General features: G+C 38.7%; 3 protein-coding genes across 5 annotated transcripts; 2 read left to right on the top strand and 1 right to left on the bottom strand.

Annotated features, from left to right (window-relative positions):
• The first annotated feature begins 1,122 nt into the window (after positions 1–1,122).
• On the top strand, positions 1,123–4,981 carry LOC149020384 (uncharacterized). Its single transcript, XM_089148492.1, has 4 exons — positions 1,123–1,421; positions 3,530–3,636; positions 3,729–3,853; positions 3,936–4,981. Exons 2-4 carry the CDS (start codon positions 3,546–3,548, stop codon positions 4,146–4,148), a joined length of 429 nt encoding a protein of 142 aa, XP_089004618.1. The 5' UTR covers positions 1,123–1,421; positions 3,530–3,545; the 3' UTR covers positions 4,149–4,981.
• A 2,646-nt stretch (positions 4,982–7,627) lies between these two features.
• LOC149020383 (glyoxal oxidase-related protein) lies at positions 7,628–9,205 on the top strand. The gene has a single exon (XM_089146828.1). The coding sequence runs from the start codon at positions 7,685–7,687 to the stop codon at positions 9,203–9,205; it is 1,521 nt and encodes a 506-aa protein (XP_089002954.1). The 5' UTR covers positions 7,628–7,684.
• LOC149020382 (protein TWIN LOV 1-like) lies at positions 8,850–16,057 on the bottom strand. 3 transcript variants are annotated; one of them, XM_089148505.1, is made up of 8 exons: positions 14,254–16,057; positions 13,524–13,731; positions 13,360–13,424; positions 12,965–13,044; positions 12,781–12,836; positions 12,614–12,677; positions 9,781–9,953; positions 8,850–9,705 (listed from the first exon to the last, which is right to left on the bottom strand). In XM_089148505.1, the coding sequence occupies exons 1-7, from the start codon at positions 14,831–14,833 to the stop codon at positions 9,801–9,803; spliced, it is 1,206 nt and encodes a 401-aa protein (XP_089004631.1). In that variant the 5' UTR covers positions 14,834–16,057; the 3' UTR covers positions 8,850–9,705; positions 9,781–9,800. The 3 variants fall into 3 exon arrangements, with proteins under 3 accessions (XP_089004631.1, XP_089004633.1, XP_089004630.1); XM_089148507.1 differs by having other exon boundaries at positions 8,850–9,620; XM_089148504.1 differs by having other exon boundaries at positions 8,850–9,953.
• Positions 16,058–23,817: the final 7,760 nt, after the last annotated feature.

Genomic DNA, 23,817 nt, shown 5'->3' with positions numbered 1-23,817 from the left:
TAAGCTTGTCCTTATTTAATCATTTTTTGAAATCACAGGGAAGCCAAAAGCAAAAGAAAATTTAAACTAGACTAAAAGTAACCTAGACTAAACCTCAAGGGTCAAATGAAAATTACCTTAACAGCCAAAAGCAAAAGAAAATTTAAACTAGACTAAAAGTAACCTAGACTAAACCTCAGGGGTCAGATGAAAATTACCTTAAAAATAATAATGTCTTTAGATATTTTGATATCTTTTTTTGGGGGAAATTCTGAGGGTCCCTTTGGGTTTCGAGTTATTCCTTATTAATCTTAAAATTATTGTTACCCACTAAACCTATTTAATTTATCAAAGAGATTCCTTGTAAATCACTAAATAAAAAAAATATTTGATTTTTTTTCTCTAAAAAAAATTAATTGAATAAAAGAAATATGTGATTAAATAAAACTTAAAATATAAATTAAAGTATTAAGAAATATCAACTATAATTTAAAGTTGAAAATTGAAAATTACCTAATATATGCTGACTATTACACATATTACCAAATTTTTTATCAATTAGCATCTTATATGCTAATTTGTTTGTAAAACTTTCATCATTGCGATTGTAAAAGTTTTAAGTTGAACATAAGAATTTCAATAATCATAAGTGTGTGGTCCCATCAAAATCAAAATTCATTATAAAATATAAAATTTTAAGAATATAATTAAAATAATGTTATATTTTTAATTTTTAATATTAATAAAAAATAAAATAGATATTACATATTTGATGTTAACAACCACTTAGGGGACAACAGTAATTTCATTAAAAGAAAAAATATATTTGATTAATAATAAAACCAAATTACAATAGACAATAATAATTATCCCTTTTTAAAAGGAGTCCGGATCTAAGTGCTCCTCGACGGTTTTTCCACCCAAAAATACAGGGGCCAGGGTGGGTGATGAGAGTTTTGTTTTTAATATTTTTTAGCTATGGGACCCACAGATTTTGTGGTGGTAAAATCATCCAGGGATCCGGATTCTTTTGGAAGTCGCAATCTAACTTTTATATAATTACTTTTAATTTCTCAAAAAAAAAAAAACAAGAATAACATTTAAGTAAAAAGAAGAAAAAAAAAACCAAATGCTCACGTTCTCTCCTCCCTCCTCTTTACGAAATTTAGAAAGTCCCCGGATTTGCAGCGATTTTCTCTCCTCTCTCTTTTCACAAAATTCAAAGAAATCCCTGGAATTTCAGCGATTATCTCTCTTCACGGCGGGGGTAGAAACTATTCCTAAAACCTCTAGGATTTGGTTTCATCACAGCGGTAACCTCTATTTAGTCTGGAAACTCACTCTCAATTTATTTGCTCAGTGCGGTAAAAGCTCTGCGGTTTTCACATTGGGTTGAGGAAGATTTCCCCTTTTCTCTCTTCTTTTCCAACGATACTTGACAGGTATTTTTACTCAACTAAATTCTTGAGCTTTAATTTCATAAGAATTTGGTGTTTGGTAATATGTTTTGACCATTGGTACTGGTTTAAGATCCAGAAGTAATTATTGTTTGACAATGTCGTTGAGGATTTGTTGTTTGATAATATGTCGTTGAGAATATATTGGTTGGTATAATGTCCTAAGATCCCCACAGTGAGGAGAGCCTTGTGTACCAGTAATAGCCTTCTTTAAATGACCTAGAACCCTGTTAGGAGTGTAGGAATATTGTACTAAACTGTAAAAACAAAATATGAACACCGAGTAGTTCGTATTCTTAGCATTAATCCCTCTTGCCCTTGTTCTTTATCTCAGTAATAAAAGTGATGTAGTTTAAGGCTGGTAGAAAACCAATTATGAGTCAAAATTCAGGATCTAGGATGAACTGGTGAGCTTGGGAAAGCAAGAATTCGGTGTGAGGTCTAATTGAGAGGTAGAGTTAGGACAAAGCTAGGATTTATTGGTTAGATTTGGTGATCAGGTTACTGTAGTGTAGATTATATGTTGGAAGTTGCAACTAAATCAGGTTGTTTAATATCCAGTTAAGGAGGATTCTTGTAGAAGCAGAGGACTAAAGGGTTAAATGATAATTTCAGGCAATCCACTGGGTGGATGAATGCGAAATTTGGGTGGAGTCTCCCTCAGGGTTAGAAAAGACTCAATCAAAAAGTTTTAACAGGTTTTAACTGATTGAGATGGCTGGGCAGCATTCTCTTCAAAAATACCTTGTATATGACCTCCTAGAAGTAGAGAAGAATAGTTGTAGGTCTTAATTGTTACATATGGCTGGGCAAAATTCTTGTCAAAAACACCTTTCATATGACCTTCTAGAAGTAAAGAAAAATAGTTGCAGGTTTTTCAGAGCAGCAGCTTACTTGAGTTTGAAAGTTATGGATGAATTAACAAACTAAGGTTTGGGATATATTTTTTTTAATTTTTATTTTTTTTTCTAATGGTTGGATGGGGCAGCCAAAGGAATTGAATGAACTTGAATGGTTATTAATGGTGAAATAAGGATTTGGATGTTTTGTTGAGAAGGAAAATTCAGAAAGGGATTTAGGTATTGGGGAACTAGAGGATTAGATGAAGAATTTCGGTTGGGGATGATTCAACTTACTGTTGTCAAAAATCTTCTTAAGCTACAGCTTGAATGTTGAAGATGTTCTCGAGAGGAAAAAAGGAGTAGAAATCAGGATTGCAATATCAATCCTGTATGCATTGCTCAATATACTAAAACTCTAGTGAAAAATCATGATCTTGCATTGCTCAACATCACTAAAACTCTTGTAAAAAATCATGATCATATTCAAACAATCTATAATTGATGAGGGTGTAATACAACATGGAGACCTTCTAACATTCCTAATTTGACTCATAAAAAGGATTCCTAATCATTCTAAAAGATTCAATAAAGTAGATAAGAACAAAACATAATTCTATCTAGCTGTTAAGTATCCTAATACAAGCAACATGAAGAGCTGTCTTATCTGAACTATAAGTTGGATTTTAAGCATGAAGAGCCAAAGATTGGTTTTTTTGTCGTCTGGGCAATTTACTTTCCAGGAGGACTTGGGTTTAGCTTCCATTGTTAAGAAAAAAAGAAAAAGAAAAGAAAGAAAGAAAGAAGAAGAATATATGAGTTAAAAAAGAGTTTATATTGTTGACCATAAGCAACATGATCTCTGACTTTTCGAAGCAAAGGGAGCTTCTTGGTATGAAAGTCATATGATAAGATTAAGTCAAAAGTAATTGAAATGGTAATACTTTTTATTCCCCGCTTATAGAAACTTTTGAGGATTACCCATAGCACCCTTAATATGCTAGCCCCACCCCCTAAAAATGGCAGGAATACTGTGTTTCTTGTTTTGTTGACCATAAACTACTTGGAACTCTGGAATTTTGGAGCACGGGGAGCTAATTCGGTAAAATTCGTATGATTCCAATTGAGACCAAAATCATGTTGAGATTCAAGAACCAACACTATTTTTTACTGTTGGGCTTGTGAGAATTTTCAGTATGGATTCATAACACCCTTTCCTCCAGCCCCATCTCTGATCTTATAAATCTTTTGCAGTCAGGCCTACTCGAAGATGAATGTGGCGAACCTTGCAAGTGCATTTTGCAGACGAGTGAATCTCAAGGAGCTAGTGACAAATGTTCCGGTGTACAGCAGCCTAAGTGGTAACATTTTCTCCCCTGAGGGAATTCCACCTGCATGATTTTGGACTTTTGAGTGCAGTTTATCTGATGGCATCTCTCTATCTGCAATTTAGAGACTTCTGGAGGAGGACTGAGCTTGATTCCCAGGCGTTGGGCCACAAAGAAGACGGCTGGATCTACAAAGAACGGCCGAGATTCAAAACCCAAGTTTCTGGGTGTGAAGAAATTTGGAGGGGAGGTAATTTATCTGGTGGCAATAATCTTCGTTTATGTGATCTTCCCAAGTTTACTAAATGCAATGTGGATTGTTTACTCTGCAGAGAGTGATACCTGGAAACATCATAGTACGTCAGCGAGGGACTCGATTTCATCCTGGTAACTATGTTGGGATGGGGAAGGACCATACCCTTTATGCTCTCAAAGAAGGCTCTGTCAAATTTGAACTTCACAAGCTTAGCGGGCGCAAGTGGGTTCATGTTGAGCCCAAAGAAGGACATGTGCTTCACCCCGTCTATACAGATGCCACTGCCTAAACACCAAAGCTGTTTGATTCTCATCTCTTGGACATTAGGCGGAACGCTTGTTTGATCAAGCTTTTTCTTCTCAATAGCTTTCTGAATCAATGAGTTGCTGCTGCAACTGGCTCGTTGGAGAGATTTTCTATGATTTTCATTCAGGATGCCCTGAACTTAATTGAGTTGATGTCCTTTTCTTTAATTCATGTTTAGATTGTTGTTTTATATTTTTCCCTACACTCTTCTTCTGAATGGATTTTGGAAAGTCATTAGTGGGTAAAGAGAACTGATGAAGAGCGGCAATAATTGGTTTACCTTCTTTTGCGGAGATCATGACAGCATTGAAGCCATTACAAAAGCCCATTACAAATTCTCAGGTGCCAAGACCCAGGGCACCACTAAGCAGTGGCCCGATGGAGGAGAAATTACAGGGTACAGAAGAGCAAGTAGGCTAAAGGAATTGTGAAGTAAACTGCGGCTGGTTTTGCCAAAATTGTTAAGTCAGCTAGTGGCAGAAGTGTGCAGTGTTGTGTTGTGTTGTCCTGGCTGATTTTAAAGAGGTTTTGTCTGTCAGAATTGTTAACAGCCACCAATATATCATTCCAAGTTCAGGAATGTGTAATATTTTACCCGACTGGTTTCTTTTTGGATTGGTTCTGGTATGTTGTCCATTGTATAGTTGCTGTATTGATCCATTTAAATTGTTTAGTCCATGCTTGGGTTAAAGTCTTCTGATAATGACTGATGGTTAAACAATTCTTTGCAATATTTTTAGTATATGGGCCAGACCCAGTGGATTTGAAAAACATAAGAAGTGAAAATTGTTGACTGATCCCCATGGTTTGATAATGCAAATTGAATTTGATCAATAATCTGTGGCTACTAGTAGAAACATTCTTCTCATGTCCACAAGTAAACTTAATTATGCAGTCCTTGCAGTGTAAGGAAACTTGAGATATTTTGTATCCCTAGACATGTTTCCTTTACAATTTTCCTTTACATTGTCAGTGTAAAGGTAATACAGTAGACTTAATCCTGGTGATTTAGATTAAATGTTCCCAAATTGTCTTCGGCACCCCTTGTTGAAGCTCATCTTGATTACTGTTATGACTGGCCGAGGTTCCGGACAAGCCAAGGGATTGTCTTCAAATCCTGCAATGTTGGACTACAGCCACAGGGCATGTTTTAATTCTCAGTAAGGTCATTTTAGTTTAAGGATCAACTTCCCTCCATGGTGAAGCGGGAGTTAATGATGAGAACAATTTTAGCTACTGCAACTATATTTTTAAAGGGGGTCATACAAATATAAGTGAAATGGCATGGTGTCATTTTATGATTTTCTTACATTAGATCAACCATTGCCAGCCATTGCTTTAAGGTAAGGTACGAGAATTCACACTTCACAATATAACACCTTTACAAGTCAGTGTAATATAGTTATTTGAAGATTGTCTTAATTTGCTTGTGTCCTCAGCACTCATGTGGTACTTCATCGTACGATTCATACCTCTCCCCTAACGGAGACCCTGGGTTTGGCTCAGTTGACGAGATCAAGCTCTAAATAAGAGGTAAGAGTTCAGATTTCCTTTTGTTTGTTCTTACTTGAATGAGCAACTCAACTAGATTTGAAATTACCACTTGCTTCATCAAGTATAAATTCCTCTGCACGCGAATGCCTCAAGTACAAAATTTCATTGCACACTGTACTTCTCTTACACTTTTTTTTACATAGTTCTGGATGAACAAATAAATCTCACAAGGAACTCTACAGGGAGAAGATTATTGCTATATAGAGTGGGAATATACGAACGCCCCATTATCAGAGGACTCAACTAAGAGAAACAGATTATTCATCCATTCACCAAGATGTTATTTGATTACAAGGAAGGTGGGATCCAAATATAACCAAGTGTTTGCACATAGCCAGCCTTAGCAGCAAGCTTGTCAGCTTCTTCAGGACCTCGGGTGCCTGGTTTGTATATTGTTGACTGCATTTCCCCAGCAACAATTTTGTGCAGCATTGGAGTCAAGATCTTCCATGCTGCCTGATAATCACAAACATAAAAAACTCAGTAAGCTCAGTAAAAACTCTAAGTAGGTTCATTTAGGTCACAAATAACCTTTTCCTCACATTACCTTTTCCATTTCTGCTTTCCCTGTTAAGCTCAGTAATTCACCATTTTCTTAAGTCAGAGGCTAATCCCCAGCACAGTATTTAACTTTGTTTAAGACAACTGCATTTTGAAGCCTCCATCACTCTAGCGTTATTTTTTTGCAAAATTATAAATAAGACTTAAACACAATAATTTAAAGCATTGCAGGCATACAATCTAACCGTGCTTCAGTGGCTCATTGCTGCCCTATACAATCTAATCGAATGGTGAGATCAAAAGTGGAGGTTGAGATTTGTTTTGTGTTTTTTTTTTTTTTACTTTTGAACTACACCGACTGAAACCAAAAAAAAAAAGAAAATAACCGATGCAATTAATGCATAGTACTGAAGTTGAGCTCCATACAATCATTGTCATATATACTTCCAAGGTGAGACAATGATATGTTCTCTTACATCTACCAAATAACCTAAACAATAATAACAAGGAAATTGCTGATGCATCTAATATGCTATGGAAGGCCAAATCCCCAGCCTCTTCGCATATACAAATTTTAGTTCAAACGGGGACACACCAATGGACCCTTTGAGAGATTCCCATGCACACGAGATAATGAAGAAACTACCCACCCCGTCCCCTCTGGAGAGACTGGATGAAGTTGAGTTCTCAGTTCTCACACACTGGCACTGCCGATGGAAACCATTAACTTTCTTGGATTTCATCTATGTTCATGTAACTTGATTACTTGATGATCAAGTACAGCTGCAAGCCTAGCTGTCTTCATTACTAGCTGGTAACAGCAGCATCAATGGGTAGCTAGAGAAACCATTTGTTCACGGGTGGGTCTCTGCTCATACAGATACGTAAAAATGTGTAGATGTAAATGAGTAATCAAGTGATGAGCTCTCTCAGTTCTCAGTAACACTCAGCTTCTGCCTTCTGGTGGTAGTTATTACCATTTATTTAGTGGGCTTTCTAAACCAACCCGCACCCCAAGATTGTCACCCATTCTTTCAGCAGCTGGCTTGTTCAGAATTTATTATTACAACTGCAACATGCAAATTACGCAGCAAGAAATGAAGAAAGTGAGAATTTGCTTCCCCTAAATATGTTCTCTCAGCAACAGTATTACCTTTCGTTAAGATCGCTCCTCAAATCTCTCGTTTCTTTCCAAACTAATCTTTCAACAACAACCATGTACGTCGACAATATTGCAGCCCGACATAAAGAAATCAAAGAAAACAATATCCGTTAATGGCAACCTACACTTTCTCATTCTTCTTCTCATCCTCCTACTCTGTCTCCTCCTTGATCTTCTCTGTTCTCTCTTTCTCACTCATCTTGCACACAGAAGGCCAGATTAACTCAACGGTGCTAGGCCCAGCGCCGTCGGTGACCGGAGGCAACTGGGTTTTGCTTCAACCAAGCATTGGCATCTCAGCCATGCACATGCAGGTCCTCCTCAACGACAAGGTTGTCATGTTCGACCGTACAGATTTCGGTCCTTCTAACCTTTCTCTCCCTTCCAACCACTGCCGAGTCGACCCTAACGACTTCGCTCTCACCACCGACTGTACTGCTCACTCCTTAATTTATGACATTCCATCAAACACCTTCCGCGCTCTTACGGTCCAAACTGATACCTGGTGTTCATCCGGCTCTGTTCTCGCCAACGGAACTCTCGTTCAGACCGGAGGATACAACGACGGTGAACGCGTCGTCCGCGCTTTCTCTCCTTGCGCCGACGATCTCTGCGACTGGATGGAGCTTCCATTCTACCTATCTGTACGGCGTTGGTACTCTTCCAACCAGATTCTCCCTGACGGACGCATCATTGTAGTAGGCGGTCGGAAGGCGTTCAGCTACGAATTTTACCCAAAGAGTTCAACTTCGGCGAAATACTTTCTCCGTTTCTTGAAAGAAACTAACGACGTAATTGAGGAGAACAATCTTTACCCGTTCTTGCATCTGTTGCCTGATGGAAGTCTCTTCGTCTTCGCCAATACTCGTTCGATCTTGCTTGACTACAACAAGAACCAAGTTCTGAGAGAGTTTCCCAAGATACCTGGAGGTGACAAGAGGAATTATCCAAGTACTGGTTCTTCGGTGTTGCTTCCTGTTTTTCTTGCTGGTTTGAAACAGAGGTTGTCGCCGGAGGCGGAAGTGATGGTGTGCGGTGGTGCGCCACACGGCGCATTTTACCTGTCGCAGCAGGGTGTGTACGTTGGTGCATCGAGCACGTGCGGTCGACTCAGAGTAACTGATCCGGATCCGGTTTGGGTCATGGAAGAGATGCCGATGGGTCGAGTCATGCCCGATATGCTCCTCCTTCCTACTGGGGACGTCTTCATCCTCAATGGCGCCGCCAATGGTACGGCTGGTTGGGAGAGTGCGATCAACCCTGTGTTGAACCCGGTTCTCTATCGTCCGTACGAACCAAACTCAACCCGCCGGTTCAGCATCCTGAAGTCATCTTCGATTCCAAGGTTGTATCACTCCGCAGCGGTGTTGATACCAGATGGGCGCATTTTAGTGGGGGGCAGCAATCCACACCGGCAGTACAACTTCACCGGCGTAAATTACCCGACGGAGCTGAGCTTGGAGGCGTTTTCGCCGGATTATCTGGAGGGGGAGTACGCGGAGCTCCGACCCAGGGTGGTAGGGGTGGAAACAAACGTATCGTATCAGGGAACATTCGTGGTGGCGTATGAGTTATCTGTGTATCGGCCGGAACACGGTATATCGGCAACATTGGTAGCGCCGTCGTTTACGACACATTCGTTCGCGATGAATCAGAGACTGGTGGTGTTGAATGTTGTCAGCCTTATCCAAATGTCGGCGTCTGCTTACCAGGCCAGCGTGGACGGTCCCACATATGCATCCGTGGCACCACCCGGGTACTACTTGCTGTTTGTTGTTCACGTTGGCATTCCAAGCCACGGTGTGTGGGTCAAGGTCAGTTAATAAGATTCAATGCGATCGATTGAAGGAGATGATTAATGATGAATGAGACTTGAAAAGGAGTTATTTATCAGAAAACTCCTTATTCTACATTATAAATGTACAACTGTCCCTTTCCTGTAGTTCTTCTTGATTAAATGGAAGAATGAATTCTTGATATACATTAAAATGCTTCGCATTAACAGATGAGCATGATCCAACTACCCCTTGCTAGGCCAAATCATCAGCTTTTTAGGTTCACCAACCTTGCATTACAGTGAATGTAGCAGTAGTTCCTCATGGGTCATTAGTCAAAATGAACTGCCCCAGTAAAATTTTAAAATACTCTTCTGGGGCATGCTCCATTTTATCATTGAATCCCCTAAACATTGGCAAAGAGCAAACATGAAGTTGGTTGGCTCTACTTTGCATTGAACACCTGTAAATACGTATAAACACCTTACATCTTTCTTGCTTTTCCTTGGCAGAGAGGGTCCGATACTAATGTCAAGTGCAGTTAGAACCTAGGTGAGTATAAATTGTCACATTCTGAACCACTCAATAGAGAAAAATAAATAAGAATTCCTGTAATCCCATACCAATGAACAGAGATCCATCGCTATGACTTGGAAGGCCCAACTCCCATTGATAAGCCCCTTACTGCAACCTTGACTGCACCAACGGCACCAAGCTGCACTGTCTCTGGGTCCAAACCTCGGCCACACTCATTCTTACAACCTTCTTCTCTCTGCACCCCAACATAAAATGCTATCTGCACCTCCAGAACACAAAAAAATGAGTGCCCTAAGACAATTTCAGCAGGTTTTAACTTGGGTATTGCCAGGCCAGAACCCTAGAGAGCTCAATAAGCGATCATATTATTGGAAACTAAATATAAAGTTGATTGTAAACTCAGATGGTAAAAGCAAGTTAACTCAATCCAAAATATATGTGCTAGCTTGTCGAAGAAATGCATAGTGATGAAGAATAAACCATTATATCTTGGCCAATAACTAAATCTTCCATTTCATGAGATTAAATGACATTATATTGCTTCAAGCAACCAAAAACTTGTTTCTTTTCAATTACTTAACACAAATTATCCTCTCTTCTTTTCCATTCTCGTTATCAAAAAGAAGGGGGGGGGGGGGGGGGGCAACAACTTGAGAAGATAATTTCACTGATTAATATGTATTTCCTGTTCTAGAATGAGAAAGATGCAACGTATTGTACACTCTTTGGTTGTGTAGTCGCACACTCTAACTAGTCTGGTTCAAAGTTCACATCCCCCACCAGGCCTTCACTCTTATCTTGCTACCTACTTACCCAATCCGCTCCATCCAAGCCTCCCCCTCCTGTATCTTTTGCCCTTGGCTAGAAGACCTTAACTACCTGTTCTTTGCCTATTCATTCACCAAACCCATTTGGACACAAGTCCTTGCCTCTATCTGGCCCCAGTGTAGATGCCCCCATCCTTTCGAAATAGTGTGCCCACTGGCTCGCATCTTCCTTTGGAGGTTCTACAATTACTGATTCCATGGGAAAGCTTCTCTTTGGCACATGTATTACCCACTTTTGGATGGAGCGAAAACTTCCACAGACAGTCGTCCAAATCCAGATCTCCTTGAGAAGATTTGGAAGGCCATTTGTAGGGATTTCAGATCCAAGCTTTCTGTTCTTGTGCCTAAGCCTAGTATAGACTCCCCAAGGAACCCAAGGAACAGCCTTCTGGTTGTTATCTAGGGACCAGATACCCATTTGCTTTCTCCTACTAAGCACCGCTAGCCTAGCTGGTCCCTCCCCCTCTAGCATCCCCCCGTTGTAATTTTCCCTTTTGGATTGTTTATAATACATTTTTTGTCCCCCCCCCCCCCCCACCCCCCAAAAAAAAAAAACAAAAATCAGTTCGTAAGACCTAATCTCTCAGCAAGATTTCAAGAACACAACCAAATCAGTGAAAGTCAACCCAACGTCAACAAGTCAACCTTTTTAGATAAAGGATAAACTGCAGTATTCAGTTCCCCACAATAAATATTAAGACCCTTCAAAAGATGGAAGAGAACTATTGGCTACCTTGAGAGTAAAAACAGGAATATCAGACTTGAGATTAAAAAAAAATCAGCAAATAACAAATCTGAAATTAAATTGAATTTGGAATGATCCCAAACTAGGATTGAATCTTGGCCTAGATAGGATTAATTAAAACCCCAAATTATGCTCATATCTGATGGTTATACATAAAGCAATTAAATAGACAAAACATCTGAAATCAGAGTTTACAGAAATCTGCAGAATAAACAAAGATTCTCTTAATGAAATCAAAAGCAGTAGCAGACCTATAATATACCCATGAAATAGCATGGATTGATCAATCACAGAAGTACGGAAAGACAGATTCCAGACAGTCAAAAATTGCAGAGGGGGGGGGGGGGGGGGGACACAGAAGTAAGAAGAAGAGACAAACCTATCTAAGTTTGGGCCCTCTCACAGATCTTGGCTGGAACTCAAGTTTTATTCCAAATATCTTGTGAATGGCTAATAAGCCTCAAAATGTATTTATAGGCTGAAAAATAAAGCCCTACTCAAATTATATAAGCCTCTACCCAGGAAAAAAGAACTAGTTAGCTGAAATCAAACTCATATTAGTATTGGGACCAAGAGTACCATTATTAGCTATAACAATTACTGACATCAAATAAGACTTTCATAGGCTCTTCCTATTAGAACTAGGAAAGAAAAAGAGAAAACAATTAGGCAATTCCTATTAGAACTAGGAAACGAAAAAGAGAAAACTAATTGTACTATTCATCTCTCACAACTCCGAGAACTCAGCAAAAGCAGGGCAATTTGATATGCCCACAAACCTGGTCCACTTGGGGCCCAGGTGCTTGCTGGTTCAAGTGGTCTATTCAACATCAAGAGAGCTGATACTTGAGTTTCACCAAAGCTACAATTTTGATCAGAATTGAACTGAGAAGGTGGAGGAATGGTTAATCAAAATAGTTTTTTTTTTTTTTTTTTTTTTTTGGGGGGGGGGGGTTGATGGGGTTGATTTGGTTGGTGTTTGGGGTGAGCACAGATAAAATTAAGTCTATGAACTAATTATTTTCCAATTGACCACATCAACCAAAATTTCAGGACTCAGTTCACCTTGATCCCAACTAGACAATATCAGCTACATTTAACTTCAAATCAAATGTATCGAAAGCCATACTTCCTTTGAGACCTAACTAATGCATGTCTTTCCCCACTTCTAATGTTGCTCTTTTAGCACATTTTATATAAATCATATATTCACCAATTATTGGAGGCAGCCTTCGTGCAATGGTCAATGGACCACAGTTGTAACCTGAACTCAGGGTATCAAAACAACCTCAAGGTAACCACAAGGACAGAATAAATAACTAGAAGAAAGCTAATGTGAAGAACTACCTTTCCAGAAGCATTCCGAACTGGAGAAATATGAAGATGGTTCCAAAATGAACTTCCATCCTTTCTGAAGTTAAAATTATAATATGCAATCAGTAAAAGTTGTTAGTTCAGATGTGGATTAACAAACCAGCTTCCTTCAACCATGTCAAGGAACACAATGCATGTACCTGTAATTCAGGATACGTACTGTACTGGCTTTCTCAGCTAGGACGCTTTTCCTCAACTGTAAAGAAGTGAATAAAAGATAAAAATAAAATGCCTAAGAAAATCCATACACCTGACAAGTTAATGAAATGTTAAAAAGAATTCTCTCATACAATCCTCAAACAAACTCAGGCATAAAGTTGTTACCTGGCATATAGCCTCATCATCTGTACCAGGCCCATTTAGAAATCTACAATTCTTCCCCAACACTTCATGTCTGGCATAGCCTATTGAAAAACACAAATGGTCACTTGGACATAACGGAGAAGAGAATGGGAAAGTTTTCTATACATTTTGATGGAATAGCTGGAGATTAGACAGTCCTAGTAATCTAGATACACAGATCTCGATGGAATTCAGCAAGTAAAATTAACGTCATAGTTAGACATTCTGGAGGGGAATAGCTTGACATCCCCACTCAAGTAGCCTTTGGTATACAAGGAGCAGCATAGAGGAAGAAAAATTATTATCAAGAAGTTCCTGAAACCACAAAGTCACGAGGACAATACAGAATGAAAACCATTCCCTAACTACTCAAGCACCTGTCAACTTTAAAAATGCATCGCTTGCGTATATAATGGGCATATCATGCCAGAGGGGGTCAACTCTGCAAGGCAATAATGGTGAAACACCAAGTGAAATGTGAGAAACCTTCCAAGGTTAGATGTGGTAAAGCGAGAAATAAAAGGAAATTGCAGTAACTCACAATACAAAGCTCTGTTTGATTCTACCAAGAGATATAATTAAGGATGAACCAAGAGGATTTGTCCCAGATAAATTGCATCTCTTCCCACAGACAAGCTTGCCAGTTAGCTCACTGTAGTGAGTTAGCAAAGATAGGATGCTCTCAATTGATGCAGCCGCTTTCTCTTTCTCCAGATCACTTGCCTCACATAACTCTTCAGCCTCTGATCCTGTCATATAGATAGATATTTCATCTACAGTTAGAAACAAAGCAAACAGTAGTCAACAGAACTTGCTACTTAAAGTACTCTAACTAAGAGCCACCAAATGAAGTATCATCAAGGAAGAATCTGAGAAGTAGGAAAGCAACCTTAAAAATAGGAACACCATAAGAACAGTCACAGTAATTAAAACCAAAGTTTACAAGGTTAAGCAGCAAAAAATTTTGCACAATAAATGAACCTTGCCAATTCAAATAGACCAATGCACCCCCTAAGGCCTAAGTGCAAAGGTTCAGAGGATTCCAATCCAAGTAATAACACACTCACACAGTTCATAAGATCCAGAAATGACAAACTCGCTAAACTGCGTATGGGCAAGTATTGCCACAAAGGATCAACATAACCATTTAGGGAATCCAGTCAAACTGACTATCTAGGGGAACGAATACAGGTTTTAGCATAACGTTTGAAATTTCAAACGAAGGAGAAGAACCTGTGATGATCGACGAACTTACAAAACCAAGCACAGACCTCTGGTATTGAAATTCTCCAATGAACCACGCGCCCAAAGAGGGACAGGGTGCGTCACGGAATCCATGCAAAGCTCCTTTCTGCAAGACCCAAATACAGTTCCTGGCAATCCAGAGCCCCCCTCACCAAAATCACAACAATTTCTCCCACACCCAGAAGTAAAAGCCTTTGGTTTCCTTGATATGGGCAACCGAACAGCGACAAAATGAATCACTCTGCCATCCTCCTTGCTGAAAACAGGGCTCAAATGAAACAACATCCAGAAGGGAGTCCCATCTTTCCGATAATTCAATAAACTCAACTGAATAGTCCTTTCCTCCCTAATAGCCTCTCGAATCTCCATTACCGATTCACCGCTGGTTCGAGGACCCTGAAACATCCTTGCGTTTTTCCCAATCACTTCATCTTTCGAGTAACCAGACATTTTCAAGAATCCCCGACTGGCAAAGACGATAGGATGGCCTGAAATATAAGGATCGGTAATGGTGAAATTATTAGGTAGATCACCTAAAGCTTCTCGAACCCCTGATGAGTACCGAGCATTGAAGGACTGATCAATCAAAGTTAACTGTGATTCCATAGCCGCTGTAGTTAACCCACCCGTAGAATCCCAATCCCATGAACCAAGAAACTCACAACACACTGATGACGGAATAAGTACTTGGAAGACTTGAACAAAAGCAGAATCAACTCAGGAGGTTCTCACAGGAAAAGCTAGACAGTGACATGATTGAAGGTAAGGAAGGATCTAGAGATGAAAGTCGCAAACTATCTACAGAATTTTGGACTGAACATGAAATCATACCCATGAACAGTTTTCCAATTTTTGTGCGTGAATCGAACAGATTTATCAGTGGAATCGACTCGGACGCCTTTACTGAAACCACAGCTTACAACCGACAATAGTGAGAAAAATAGCATATGAATGAGATCAGCAAACTGATAGAATATGCAGAGACCAATTCTTCTTTTCCTCTGCTAAGTGTGAAAGTTAAAATAGTACCCCTTTTATTAATAAATTTTAGGGATTTAGTGAAGACCTTCTCTTCAGATTAAAAAAGTAATTAAAATAGGGTTTGGTACTGTGGTGAACTCTTCTCTTCAAGACAAATTGCAGGAAAAGGCAGCGACAGACTGACAATGGGAAGAAATGCAGAAACCAGAAGGTGAACGCGACGAAGAGTTGTGAAACTGCTCCAGAAATGGAAGTGAACCATCAACTTTTGGTTTTGTAGGAACCATAGTCCATAAACACTACATGTGGTAAGTACTAGTAGTTCACTTCCTTGTCATTTTTTTCACTCTCTGTTACTGCGAAAATGATGGCTGCAGGTAACGACGATCTCATCGTCTCCATTAGGATTATTATAAGAGAAATCATCGTCTCTGTGTGTGGCGGCGGTGGGTGGGTTGGGATTTGGGCAAGTTTTGAATCTTTGATCTCTGATGGTTATCCATCCACGTTGAAGGTACGTGTGCACGAAATTAACTACGTGGGACGGTGGGAGCTCACCCAAATCTAACAAGAAAATCAAGCGAGACCGGATCATCTGCACGGCCCCACATCGTACGCATTGCTCTATTCATAGAAAATTTTCAAGCGAGGAACATTTGTGAAGCTTCATTATTGTTGATTTGATTATCAGATCCAAAATGTGACTGAGATATTTTACCCCCTGGAGGATATTTTAAGAAAGAAGTTAGCAGGAACAAAAAATGTAAATATTTTGATGTAAATTTCTTCATGTCTATTCTCTTTCTACCCAGAAACAGAAAATCATCTCTAATCTTTTGGGAGTAGTGACGTTCACCTGCAAAGAAAGGATAATGATCCTTTTTAGGCGTTACAAAAATGGCGCTTGCGCTTCCACATTGTTTCTGATTGGATGGTCTTATCCAACAACCACTCTCTAAAGGTGGCAAGGATGCTTTCCTCATTGGCTAGAACTTAAGATCTCATCACAGAACAATGGAGAAATGGATGTGAAATAAATAGAATCCAACACAGCTGACTCATACACAACTATTCACATGTGGAAAAAACTATTTGACACCTGCAAAAGAAAAATCTTTCATGAAGAAAATCTCATATAATAAAATGAAGATTACAGAATTCGTTCTGGACAAATCACATTCACCATGTCCAAATTCCAAACCTGCTCTCTTGTTCTCTGTTCTTGTATCTCTATTTTGGTCATCCTCTTCGCAGTCATGTTCAAACTACATATTTTCCAGTAGCAACAGAATCTCCAGCAAAAGCCATGGCCTCCCCGCCTCAATTAATTTTTCTGTCAGAAGAATCCACTGCTGCTTTAAGAAACTCAAGAGCCAGAAGAAAGAATATAAGTAATCAATTTAAAGATCAGAATAAGATGAATGAAGCAGTTGAATACTTCACCTTCTTTTCCAGATCTTTCTGAATAGTTTTTTGGAAATACCCAGATCCAATTATATTGGCATCTCAAATTCCATATCTAGATTACGTTACTCTCATTACTTAGATCCTTACGTTTGGTATTTGATGTGTCCAAGAATCACAGGCTGCTTCAATTAGTATCTTAATCAAATTTTCTAGCAGTTAAGAACCATATCAGGCAACCTCATATCATCAATCCATAGTTGCACAAGGTAGATCAGGAGGGGGCTGAGGATCAGCAAAAGACCAAAGCCAATCTTGATGAGTTCATGGAAGAAAGCTAGCTTCTTTACCTAGATTCATATCTGTTAGACTAAATGTAAAGAAGGAAGAAGCTGAATCATCTTCATCAGTTACGTTCGGTACCTTACAGATCGGAGTTATATCTCAAAGCCATTAAACTAATCTGGTTGTAACCCAGAAGTAACTTCCAAATGATCCAATTCTTCAACATTATCTCTAAGCACAAGAAAGAACCATCTACCCACTACATTTGCCACTTTAAAACTGATACACTTAACTTCTACCTCCACACGTCCTAAGTAAATAGAACACCCACTAAAGTGGAAGACCTACTTGCAAAAACATAGGGAAAAAAATACAAGAGAAACAATATCAACATCCCTACAGCTGGTATTAGCATTTTCCAACTCATTATCACTGACATTGGATTAGCATGTTCCAAGTTGATGTATAAAAATATGGGTTTCAAAAGGTTTAACGTTCAAACTGCACAAATATATACATCAAAATCAACTCACCTTGGATTGTAGGGTACAAACTAAAGATTTGTTCACTATTGATACACCTTCCTCTTCTCTTTTCACTGCAAAAATGAAATCCAACAAGTTCAACTAACAGACCATAAAAACAGAGCAAGATATGCTAAGATTGGGCTTATATGACATTTAGGGATTTTAGGGTTTTGGGGTTGAAAACAATGGGAAAATGAGCAAAACTCTGTTTGTGAACAGGCAAAGGAAGAAGCAACGGTTCCCTTTTTTGGGTGTATACTATTGAACAAGAGATTTTAGGTATTTCTGTTGTTTATCCATTCCCAGAGAAAGAACACCAGAAATAATATCAAGGAGTGTCATAAAACAGTGCCTAGTCACCAATACGAAATCAATACCACCAGCATTATCTTTAAAAAATAAACTCAAAAAAAAAAAAAAAAAAAAAAAAGCTATTTGCCCCCAGTTGTGATAACTCCATATCACCACTTTCATCACAAACCAAAGTACCAGCTTTGACGAAGCAGCGACATGCAGTCTTTGAAACTAAAGCGATGCATAGCAAATTGATCAACATATGGATCAAACTCCTCAAGAGCTCAAGCACATAAAAAGGGACTGCAAATCTAAATGCTAAATCACCAGATTACAGGTAGTTCTTTAGCCCATCTTTTGAGCTTTCGCCCACTCATTCTGCACCTTGTAAGGGAGATGGCAAATTTTGCAATTTTTTACCATGATGGTAGCAGACACAGCAACCGTGTCCCCAAGGGGCACTATCTAGGAAGAAGAAAAGACAGAAAAACTAGGGCCCATGCCTGGTGCTTTCAAGCTTCATCTTCATTTCGTTTCTAAGTTTTAGCTTGCCACTTGGCTAGGAAGCTCTTATTGGACCTTTGTTTCGTTTCAGTTTGGCTAGGCTTTGCCCTTTGCTCCCCTTGTACCCAAACCCCACCCACCCCACCCAAAAAAAAAAAAAGCCTTGAATGTGCATAGGAAAATTGTCCCCAGGACTCTACCAGTGCGGCAACCTTCGGCACCAGGTTTGCCATATTCTTATTCTATTTATGTTATTAAATGTGCGAAAGGCCATGACTGTCCTCTCAGACCACAACCTCAATGTCTGAAACCTCGCCTACATTTCTTTCAGGGGAAGAGGGGGGGAGAGAAAAACTTACTGATAGACCGACCAAAAAAGAACAGCAACTAAAGGTTGAACCAAAAGGAGAACAGAGGAAGAAGGCACATGAATGCACAAAGAGTCATGAATGCAGGCATGAGAAGCAGAGATTTCATGGAAGAAGATGAATTGCAGGCCCCAACTCTCGGAGTCTCACCTCACAGAACAAATGCAGAAAAGGAACACTGAGTTGTGACCAAAAACAGAGGAAGTGAAGTCCTGAAACTTCAGTAGAAGAAGATGAAATTGTGCCTAATTTTAAACATCCAAAACAAAGACATCACCAATCAGAACAACGTGATCACCACTGATCATCAAGATGGCAATGATTCTTGCAATCAGAGGTAATCAGAGGAAATGCATGCACAAACAGACGGTTTTTTCTTTTTTTTTAAGGGGGGTAGGGGGAGGAGGTGAAGAGAGAGAGAATAATAGTTTAATAGCCTACCTAGAGCATTGAGGACAGCAACAGCAAAGAACTCAATGTCTTACCAGAAGACTAAACTACATAAGGGAAGAAAAAGAAAAGTAACTAATATATATCTTTTGCTAAGATCTCCAAAACATTTCCCTTTCCAATGATATGGCAAAGATCTTGAACTCTAAAGTAAAGATGCTCTTCTAGCAATGATAATTAGCTAATTTTTCCCAATACCAAGTTCCTAGGTAACAGTGTTCAGGTTACCTCCCCCCGCCCCACCTCAATCCCCACTAATTGGAGGATTTGTTACCAGGAATAATTGAAGGAGAAGCCAATAATGCTGCATTGCATCCTTAAGTTGGGGTATGAAATGGGCTTTCCCTTCATGAACCAGATATATTTCAAATGAATAACTTCAACCCTAACATGTTATGGATATAAATCTAGAGTTTTCTAAGAGAAATACATACAGTAAGAAAATAAGACAAATATGGGAGAAACAAAAATCCCTATAAGGATAGAACGAAATGAAAAAATATTTACAGAAACATAAATTCCAGCTTGTGCACCAGGTTGTGATCCATAGTTGTAGCAAAACGAAGAAGCAATCATTTAAAGATTCCACGAGCTGCATGTATCATAGTGTGTACTACCAATAATAGTCTTGTTAAAATGTCATTCCTTTAATCAACTTACCTGTTCATCAACCCAAGTAACTACCATCAGAGATGCAAAATATTATAGAGAAACCATGACATAGAATAGATGAAACAACTTTAATAGTGGCTTTTAGTTGCTTTTTGGTACTGCTAAAGCAGACTCCTATAAATGCAGGAACTCACCCAACAAAAAGATCACTCTGTCACCACCTGATGAGATCCAAGACGCTCAATTTTCACCTGATATCCAAACCCTCCTAAGAACTCTAAAGGAGCTCCATACTGTTGCAACATTGGAAGAATTGTTGACTGGAAAGTATCAAAAGAAGGATTATTGCCTCCTCAAAATTATTTTTAGTTTTTGTATGCAAACCAATTGAACGAAAGTCGAAATAAGCCAACTGAGATTTTTTTTTTTTTTTTTTTTTTTGGGGGGGGGGATGGGGGGTTGGGGGTGGAGGGTGGGGGGAGGAAGGAGTACTTCTCATGTAATAAGCCATGAAACCAGAGTAACTACAAGCAATGATGGCAGCTAAAAGTGAATGTGGTTAGTAGGTGATACTTCATATGCCTGAGATGATTACTTACCATCACAATTCAAGAGAATAGCTCAAATCTAATGCTTCAATGGTCAATTCAACATGCCTCTATAAAGCATGTAGACACACTACAAACCTCACGTAATATCAAAGCTAATAGCCAATTGGACTGGTAACATCAGTATGACGTCTAGGACGGAAGAAAGGGTGTTGCCTCCAGCTTATGAGTACATGAGAGAAACCGGAACTGAGTTTTACTATCCTGCATTCTTTTGAAGTCAATTTAAATCTACAATTGAATTTTTAGAGATGTAGTAACTGAACCTGTCTACGACTTAGATCCAGATCATATGCCCGAACCTGCCCCAGCCCCCATGCACCTACACTCACATGAGATAGTGGGATCCACCTTCGCAAGTATGCCCATGTCAAGGCGGGCAGCATGGGACTCACACTCAGGTGAATGTGGGAGCATGAGGGCACTGGCAGGTAGAGGAACTGGACTCCTAGGACTTTGGACATCGTTCTACAATCATAAATTTGTTAAAACCCTCGAGAAAGCGCTTCCAACAACTCCACTCCGCTCCCAGATTACAGAAAATCACGTATGCCTAATTGTGCAATCTTGTATCTCTAACAAACCCGTTCAGCAATCGCAAGTGAGAAAGCAGTAAATATGTCAAACAATCCCTAACGAATCGTATAATAATCAATTTAACAGATGGTGCAAACTCAAGAAGTCAAGATAGAATACTCGCAAAATAATCTGGAATTGAGAAGATATAGCTAAAGACCGTCCAGAAAGGAGGGGTGAAAAATCGAACCATTATACCTTAGAGAGAGAAGGCTTCTTCCCCATGCCGTACCCGTGAGCTGACCCCGCCCATCAGAACTCCAGTCTTGTACTCAATTTCGCTCCTGTGAAGTGAGGGTGATGAGGAAACAAGTCAAAAAACGTAACTGTAAAACCTAAAACACAAATTTTAAAGCCTGCCATTATATTGGTTACGTTGGATTCGATTACACTGTCGCCTCTGATCTTCTCGACCGATCAGAGATTGTGATGAGGAAGACATGGCGGGTGCCGAGACGGTGCCTCAGCTTCACGGCTCACCTGCTTTCCCGCATTAGACACTTGGCACCTTGGAACCGTGAACCCTCGTTCCTCTAAGGGGTAGATTCCTTTTATTCTTTTCCATCAACCTGATGCAAAAGTGTGCTTAGCTATTCACTTTAGGATTTTCTTGTCTTCTGTACCTAAATATTCAAGCAATTGCACCTACTTATCTATGATGATTACACTACAGTGATGCTTTCAAATCCTTTTCTTCTTTCTTTATTCTTGCCCACTTTTTTGCCGTGGAGCCATTGTTCTCTTTCCATGTTTTTTTTGTGAACTTGACCTCTCTCTTTGACTTTTGCTTGGACTTGTTTACAACCTTAAGTTTATAGAAAAAACTCAATTTTCAACATATGGGTTTTTTCTTCTCATAAAGAAAATTCACTAACGTCTATGACATGATATATTAATATATTTTTTTCAAGCGATGTTTGATAGTTTGTCTTGATATAATTGAGTGTATATTGTCTTGTTAGATATGTATATATTTAGATTGGTCACTAAGCCATGTGAAAGAGATGCAGCCAAAGAGTTTGTATCGAAAATATTGTCAAGTCATTATTTATCCTCTCAAAAGCTAAAATGTAAGGTTTTGATGTTACAACTTACAACATGGGATGAAATTTTATTTTATTTTTTTGTTTAAAGGCGAATTTTTTTATATATATCCGGATAGGAATATTACATAATATACCATCAAGCATAATCAGATCCACAATTCAAAATTGATCATTCTTTGTTGCTTGTTATTTGATAAAGCAACTCAAACACTTACACTATAATTTGTTTTGTTCAAAGGAGCCATGTCATTGTCTACTGTAGGGGTGTCAACAGTGCGGTTAGGGGCTGGGCCTAATGGTTTCAGGCTAAAAAACACCTAGCCAAAACACGGCCCATTAGCAAAATAACGGTTTCGAGCTGGTTTTGGTTGGTGCGGACTGGATTTGGGCTAACGGTTTATATTCGGGTTGACTAATGGTTTATGGTGTGTGAGAAAAATAACAAGAAGAAACAATTGAGCATCCTACAACAAACAAAATTGCTATTGGTCAATTTCCATTATAAAAAATAAACCCAACCATTCTATAGAAATCAAGAACTTATATATTAAGTAGTAAAATGACTATTTGATCTTTGAATTCATGTTTTTTTTTTTTTTAATTGTCTATACCAATGGTAATATAATGATTCAAATATTATTTAATGTAAATTTACAAAACGGGTTATAACGGGTTGCGGTTCGGTTTCGGGTTGGTGCGGGCTCCACAACCCTCATTCCAATTATGGCCCATTAAGGTTTGGTTCGGGCCGGTTCGGACTATAACAGGCCGGTGCCATTCGGTTTTAACGGTTTGGGCTATAAATCGGCACCTCTAATCTATTGGTACAAATCTTTATTCGAGACAATACTGTCAAGCCATTATTTATCCTCTCAAAATCTAAAAGTTCAGGTTTTGATGTTACAACATGTCATGAAATTTTATTTTTTTTTTTTAAGAGGTGATTTTTTATATATCGGGAATAGGAATATTACAGAATATACCATCAAGCATAATCAAATCCACAACCTATTTGTAAGAGTTGTTGGTCTTACCAACCGAACAACCCTATAATGGTGAAAAATGCCTACTCAAAGTTGGAATTTTATTGTACAATCTAAAAAAATCAATTTTGTAAAACTATTTTTGAAATGATTCAAGGAATCAATACTGACAATTTTGGTTGTGTTATGTGATTTTGGTACCAAATTGATACCCTTAACTTCCTTGTATTGGATATTATATCTATTGTAATAGATAATAATTATACAAATATAATTTATTTGGTATTTTATTGATTTATGCTTTAGACCAAGCATAGAGCAACAAGGTAGTGGCTCTAGGTCTGAGGTGGAGAGAGGTTGAACATTTTTCAGGGCAGAAATGTTATAACTATTTATATATACAGTAGGTTTTGCTCATAGTCCCAAGAATATTTGAGGTTTTGGTTTCGTACTATGAGACATTCTTTACCAATTAATGAATTCAGATTTTATACTCGTCAATTTAAAGATACAAGTTCCTTTCACATCTCTCTACCATAATATAGATGGATCCATGCAGGCCACACTTTTTTATGTTGTGAAAAAAATGTGAGGGAAAGCACTGACTTTTACCTTAAAAAGTTGCGTTTGTTTGCATAGGTGGGGTGAGAAAAAAAAACATGTTAGTCCCATGTCTAATGGGGTGAGGGAGAAGAAAAGGAAAATAAAGGGTTTTTTGGAAAAATAATGGTCGTGGGTCCCACTTTTTACTTTTTTCAACTTTTCCACAAAGTCCCACCAAATATGTAGGGTTTTAAAATAGCTTGGGGTTGAAAAGTTGGGGTGCCACATCAGTAGACAAATTTCATTGAATCAGAGAAACTTGTCTTTTACTTTCCCATCCCAAGCAACCAAACAATTTACCATTATGGGATTTAAGGGGAAAAGTAAAAAGTTTACACTATTTTCAAGA

Source organism: Hakea prostrata, chromosome 3 (genome assembly GCF_041222555.1).
Source record: "Hakea prostrata isolate BN-2017 chromosome 3, UWA_Hpros_2, whole genome shotgun sequence".
Classification (NCBI taxonomy): domain Eukaryota; kingdom Viridiplantae; phylum Streptophyta; class Magnoliopsida; order Proteales; family Proteaceae; genus Hakea; species Hakea prostrata.
Note: the sequence above shows the minus strand (reverse complement) of the source record. Positions and strands in the feature narration are given on the sequence as shown.